This window comes from Herpailurus yagouaroundi, unplaced genomic scaffold (assembly GCF_014898765.1).
Source record: "Herpailurus yagouaroundi ecotype Mexico unplaced genomic scaffold, PumYag 189, whole genome shotgun sequence".
NCBI classification, from domain to species: domain Eukaryota; kingdom Metazoa; phylum Chordata; class Mammalia; order Carnivora; family Felidae; genus Herpailurus; species Herpailurus yagouaroundi.
In genome coordinates this window covers 13,140,609-13,147,422 of record NW_024412420.1, presented here as the reverse complement: position 1 = coordinate 13,147,422, position 6,814 = coordinate 13,140,609, and the positions used below count along the sequence as shown (strand labels likewise).

Sequence of the window (6,814 nt, the reverse complement as noted above, 5' to 3'; positions counted from 1 at the left end):
AAGAAAAGAAAAGAAAAGAAAAGAAAAGAAAAGAAAAGAAAAGAAAAAGGATTGAGGAGAGAAAGCACAGACACAGAGAAGAGCAAAGACTGGACAGCAGTCAGGGCTGGGGGCGGTGGGAGGGCAGGCAGCAAAACCCAGGCTGACTTGGGTAGCGGGAGAGAAACGGAAGCTGGAAAACGGGCCCCAGCTCAGCCCCAGCCCTGGGCCCCACCCCCACCACTCCTTACCTCCTCCTCGGCCTCCATTCTCTTCCTCCTGCAGGGGACAGAGAGGTGGGTGTGGGGCCTGGGTCCAGCCCTCAGTGGCTCCACCTGGGCGGGCCCTTCGATGTCCCCCACCCAAGGCCTCCCCTCTTATCTTCCTTCAGCTAGCCTGGTGCCCAGACGAGGCAGGAGGGGTGTCAGTGGGGACGGTCATCAAGCCCCATGCAATGGTCCCCAATAACACTAACCCCCTCTCATGACTGCTGATCCCACCACCTTGTATTTCAGCCATTCGCCCCCAATCCAGTGGGGGACCCATGACCCCTTCCTTTGGGGAGCTCCAAGCCCGATGAAGGAGGCACTAAACGTAACGCACAGAGAGAGGACACACAGGCAGACACAGATAAGCAGGCATGACGAGTGCAAACAGTGGCTATCAGCTCTCAGAGAATGGGAAGGGAAGGCTGATTAGCACCCCTCTGGGGGAGGGGATTTTAAGGCAAGTTTGAGGAGGGAGGGGAGAGGGAGGTCTGGGTGAGGGGAGGGGAGTACGCAGGCGCTGGGCAGCAGAAATAAACAAGCATTTGTAGGACAGCATCAGCTGAGCCGACGCGAGAAAGAAAGCAACACCAGCAAGTGACAGAAGTCAGACTAAAGCATTCAGCTTTGAAAGGACAGAAAGAGGGAGCCAGCGAAGGTTCTTGGGTGGGAGAGAGTGGATGTGACATACCAGTGAGGGAACAGGGTTCTAGCATCCGGCAGGGCTAAGGAATGGAGTCCAGGAGACCCACTAGGGAGACCTTTGGGGTCATCCTGGTAGTGAGAGGGAGGGTGCTGGATCTGGGGAGGGAACTGGAATGAAGGAAAGGAGGCCAGCGAGACAGGGTCCCACGTCAGAGCTGGATCCGACATTTAGCATCATCGTATCTACCCCTGTCCACAGACCATCCATTCTACCACAGATGACAGGGCGTGACTTATCCAGGGCCACTCCGAGCCAGGGCTGGAACCCAGGAGTCTCTGGCACCCCAGCCAGGACATGAAGGCTGTGGGGCACTGCTGGAGAGCAGTCCCTCTGCCCCTGCCCTCCCTGTGTGGGGTGCGCGCCTGCTGATGTGAGCTGACAGCACAGTGAGCGGGTGGCAAAGGCAGACGGATGCATTTAGACGGCTGAGCTCCCTGCAGGCTCCCAGCCCTGGGCAGGTTCTGGAAAGGGGATGGAATCCACCCCTGGCTTGCCCCGCCCAGGGTCTCCCAGCGCCCCACGTGAGCGAGGTCTCTCTGAAACAGGTCTATCACCCAGCCTAGGCCACTCAGGCTGCTTCCACCCCGGTCACCCCTCAGCAGGGCCCCCTGAGAAAAAGGGGCAGGGGCCAGGCAGGAGGGACATTCTGGGGGAAGAGGAAAGGAAGGACTGGAGGTTCCAGGGAACTAGAAGGTTGGTGTCCTTGGGCATCAAGGGGCAGGGGGCTGTGCCCCTCTCACACACCGTCAGCCCCCACTTACACTCTTAAGCACGGCTGCAGCCATGAGAATAGTTTACACAGGTGCTCCCGGATTGAGACACGGATGAGAGCGCACAGGGACACATACTGGAGACGTGTATTTAGAGACACCTGTCTACCCACGCCTACATACACAAACATGCATGCGTATGACCCACATACTGGGCACCCAAGTGCACACAAAGAGAGCCATGCAAGTACACAGACACAGGCAGTGAAACCCAAGGCCCCGGTTCTCTGGCAGGTGGGACCAAGCTCCCCAGAGGAGAGCCCCAAACAGCTGGTCTCAGCCCTGAAGGTGGGGGGGGGGGGAGTAACAGGTTCACTGACTCCAAAATAAGTCTGTCTCAGGCCCTGCTGGGAAAGAGGTGGGGGAAGGGAGGGGGGCCCTCCTGGGGAGCCCCAGTTCCTGCCGAGGATCTCGCTCTTCCCGCATGCCTGGCCCGCCCCCAGCCCACACTGTAGGTTAGGCACAGAGAACCTGACATTTATACTACGGCCAGAAGGGCTCGTGGGGGTCAAGTACATAGACGCCTTCACATTACAGCAGGAGAAGTGACCAGTGAGTGAGACCAAAGTAAAGAGCTCCACTAGGATTAGAACCCAGGGCGCCCCCCTCCCGGCCTGGCGCTCTCCAGCACCCAGAGCCCAGAGCCGAGGCGAGTGCAGGGCCCGGGGCACTCTGGGAGGAGTCCCAGAGGTGTTTTAGGATGGACTGCCCAAGAGCTCAGACTAGGGAGGGAGCAACAAAGCCAGCTCAGAAGTGGCCACAGGACAAGGAGTCCCAGGAACTTCACCTCTTCGAGAAGGCGGCTCAGTTTTCAGGGGCCAAGAGTCTGGGCGTGCGCGTGAGCGTCCTGGCTTCCCCCACCCCCAAGTTCATCGCCCTGAACCGTTCACCCTTCTCCTGGGAAGACCAAACCCAGGGCAGTTAGGGATCTCTTCCACAATCGTACAGTGCCAGTGACCCAGCCAGGGCTGCCCCGGCCTCTCAGGGACACTCCTCCCAAGGCCACGGAAGAAGGGCTGTGGAGGGGACAGTGCAGACAAACCTCCCTTCCCCCCACTGAAGCTTCCTCAGGACAGGCAAGGGCAGCGGGCAAGGTGGGTGTACCTTCAGGCTGCAGTGCACGGCTGACTCAGGGGGGTACACAATGAAGTGGCGCAGGGTGAAGCCAAAGCCGTCCTGGAGACTTTTGCACAGCAGCAGTGTCCGCGGCCCCTGCCAGGGGAGGGGGCGCCCAGGGGAGCACCCATCTCTCGGGCCCAGCGGCAGCTGTGGAAGCACAGGGAACCAGGGTTGAGTGGCCGTGTGACCCACACTCCCAGGTGTGCACACTGCCTCCCGCAGCCAGGGGGAGGGCCTGGAGCGGGGGAGGGGGGGGGGCAAGGGCCCTGGGGTTCCACGCACGCTCCCCTGCTCCCCGACCTCCTCCTCACCCCCTTCCTTCCTCTCCCTCGCTCGCTCGTCAGTCCAAAGCTGCTTCTTTCTCTCCCCTCGAGCCCCTCATGGCACCTTTGCTCCCAGGGAAGTAACTCCCTGCCGCCAGCCAGGTTCTCAATCAGGTCGGCTCAGCAAATGTTCGCCAAGCACCTCTTACGCTCCAGGATCTGGACACGGGGCCTTCTGGCCTGGGAAGTGCCTGCTGCCAGCTGAGCTCATTCCCGCTTGCTGCACAATCTCACACACAGACAGACACATCCGCACACCCAGAGAAGCACACTCACGTGCAAAGGTACACACGGAGGCACAGATGAATCTACACACACAGGCTATGTAGACAAACACGTGCGCACACGATCGCACGTGATCAGAGCCTCCCACACATGCCTACACATACAGGCACACGCACACAACATATGCTGCAGACAGACACCCACACGCACGCACACAGACTGGCTCGCACAAGCATCCTTCAGGAGCAGCGGCAGCAACAGGTGAGGGACTAGAGCCACGAGGGAGCGGGCTGGACATCAGACAACTGAAGGGACTTCCTGGAGCTCCGGAGCCCAGCCAGAGGCCTGGCCGGTCACCGGATCTGAGAGGGGAACCGGGTGGGGGTGGCGGGAGATACTCGGCTGCCCTCTGGCCGACCCGCTGGAATACTTGGGATTCCCCAAGATGACAGGCAGGGGATGTCTGAAGACCAGGGTCTGAGGGCACACAGGTCTGTTTCTGGGGCGGGAGAGAGAGTAGCGCGGACACTGCCTGAGAGAGGGCTCACCTCAGGTTCCCTGCTCAGACGCAGAGAGGGAAAGCGGGTGACAGAAGGGCGTCAGAGAGATGCCTGTGTGCACAGGGAGGCGGCCGGCAGATTGGCCAAGACGGAAGACAAGGGCGGGCTGCCTGGTGAAAAGCCAGGATGCCTCCCTCGGGGCTTTAACCCCCGACCTCAGGCATCCTAACCTGTCTGGGGGGCCCTAATCCAAACCTCAGAGGGCTCACCCTCACCCTCAACAGTCTCCTCAACCCCCTCGCTCCTTGGCACGAGCCCGGAGTCTCCAGGGGAAGAAAGGCAGGCTGGATGTGGACGGAGGAAGCCCCAGTTCTGGGGTGAGGGCCTCCCCGCTTCTCTATTAAGTTCCCCTTTCTCCCTCGCCCAACTGCTTTTGAGAAAGCTCAAATTGGCACTTGGATGTACTGATGCTAAGAAGCTCCTTTGTGTATCCACCCCCCCAGCCCCCCACCCCCCACCCCACCACCAGCCTGTTCACATTTCTGGTAGAAGAGAGCCCTGGGTCCAGCCCTTCGCTGGGGATTTCTGTATTGGGGTGGGAGGTGGGGTTGTAGTCAGGCAGACTTGAGACTCAAATTTCAGAAGACTAAAGAACAACATGACAGGGGCAGTAGGCTTGCTTCGTGAAGTCCCAGAGAACACAGCCAAGGTGGAAGGTACAGGGACCAAGTGAAGCTCCAGGCCAGGGAGACCATTCTCATCATCTCCGTCTGGAAAACTACCAGCTGAGGACGTGAGCGCTCATTCTCCTGAAGGGTTCAAGCCAAAGCTGGATGATCCCCAGTCTGGGAGGCCGCGGCTGAGATTCCAGCATGGGGCAGGAGGTCCAGCGATGGCCCCTCGGCTCCTTCCACTTGTAGCCCCAGCCCAGCCTGTCCACTGAGCTCCACACCCCCATGGGGGTCCGAAGAGTCCAGAGGAGAAGATTCTCTGGGAATTCTGCTGAGGTACGAAATCCCCTGGATTTCCTATCTCTGCTGACCTGGCAAGGAACTGATCAGGGAGAGCAGAGGGCCTGGCGGATCCCCCCTGCCTGCTCCTACCAGAAGCCCCTATGCCTCCCCAGCGTGGACTGCCTCCCCCTGCACGCCCTCCACCGGGGCTCAGAGCTGAGGCTGTTTGCAGGGCCCATTGTTTTGCCGGTGTCCTGGATTAAGGTTTAAGCCACCAGCTGCCCCAGTGACGAGAAGTGGCTGGGACAGGTCCCCGCACGCCCCCCACCCCTCCTCCAGCACACGTCCTGCCTGGAGCTGCCAGCTGCCTGGGGTGCCACTCTCTAGGGGCCTGGATGTAACCCAGGGAAGTGGGCAGGCCTTCTTCTCTCAGGCCCCCTCCTGGCCCAAACACCATTGGCACCCCCTCCCTTATCTCTGCCTCTCCCTTTCCTCTTATGCTTCCTTTCAGTCCCCCTTCCCCCATCTCTTCCAACCAGTTCCTGAGAATGTCAGTGTGGTAATCCCCCTGCCACAGCTCCCACACCCCGGCCTGAAGAGGAGACACCACGGCCCCCATGGACAGCCAGACCTGATGGCTCCCCTGTGGGAAGTTCTTCCTTGGATTTAACCTCAGTGCTTCATACTATTATTCACACATTTCCTCTCCTCCCCTCTGACCTGGGACACCCCTGGGTCTGGCTCTCATCTTTACAGGGAGGGAGATGATGGACACAGAAACAGAGAATGAGCCAGCAATGGGAACAGAAAGGTGACTAGATTGGGGAGGGGTTCAGCTCACACACATCCACAACTCTGCCTCTCTGGGGTAGGCACAGAGACAAGGGGATGGAGAGGGAGACGCTCGGGGGACACAGGGACATCACTGATTACGGCTCTCCTGGCCCAGATCCATCTCCAAATGCTCTCGCCCTCATGCCAGGAACGAAAGAGACATCCAGAAATACCAACTGATGGTGCGAAGAGGGCAGATGGCCCCAGGGCCACAAATTAGAACTGGACACGTGGTGGGTTGGCAACACCAGGAACCAGAACCCAGGAGTCCTGCTCCTCCCCCCTAGGAGCATAAAGAGGTCACTGCAGGGAGTACAGCGTTCATGCTGGGCACGGCGCCCACTGTGACTCACGCCCTACCAGCCTGGTCGATCCCGGACATCAGACACACTGTCCCCACCCCCTATCTCCAGCCCTGTCAGTCCTCACCCTGAGATCACTCATTACCTGCCACCTCTGCCTCCTTTGCCCACCAGGAAACCCGTGCATGCCCCTGTGCCCACAGCCCCTACCAGGGAGAGGGCGGAGTGGTGCCCACCAGTCCACTTAGTATGATCCTTGCCTGCCTCCGACTCGGGGTCCTTGCCAGCCAAACTCCTCAGGATTCCATGCCCCGGCATCTCCTCAAACAACCCTGGTCCCTTCCGTCCTTCCGCTGCCTATAAACCAAGAGGCTTGAGCCACTGGAGGCCACCACCCAGACTGGCCAGTCCTCATCCAGCACCCCAGGAAAAGCTCCCAGCCACAACCTGCCACCCTCACCCGCGTGTGTCTCCAGCTCCTCGCTCACTCCCCACTCCTGGGGCATCGGTCCCACAACGCAGGGCGCACTCAGCTCAAAGATCCCAGGAAGTTGGTGGCCCGATCCTACCCTCCCCGTCGAGGCCGGACCCCTGCCCCCTAGCCCCCGCCCCGCCGCCCCCCCCCCCCCCCCCCCCAGCGGCGCTCACCCTGGCCCGGCGCGGCCCCGGCGCGCGGCGGTCCCTGTGGACGAGGCAGGGCAGCCAGAGGCAGCGCGGCTCCGGGGCGCTGCAGTCCACACCGACGGCGCGCTCCCAGCGCCAGCCCCCGGCCCCCGCGCGTTCCACGCGCCACACAGCGCTGCCCACGAGCGCCGCGGCCGGAGGGGGCCCCCGGGC

The 6,814-nt window shown here is 60.9% G+C and overlaps 1 protein-coding gene across 1 annotated transcript in view; it reads right to left on the bottom strand.

Moving 5' to 3' along the window:
- Positions 1–6,814, bottom strand: part of ARHGAP23 (Rho GTPase activating protein 23) — a 76,426-nt gene that overhangs the window by 47,782 nt on the left and 21,830 nt on the right. The window contains exons 2-3 of the mRNA XM_040497894.1: positions 2,826–2,987; positions 231–258 (exon numbers count right to left, since the gene is read on the bottom strand). Of these exons, the coding sequence (XP_040353828.1) occupies positions 231–258; positions 2,826–2,987 (190 nt within the window). The remainder of the gene's footprint in view (positions 1–230; positions 259–2,825; positions 2,988–6,814) is intronic.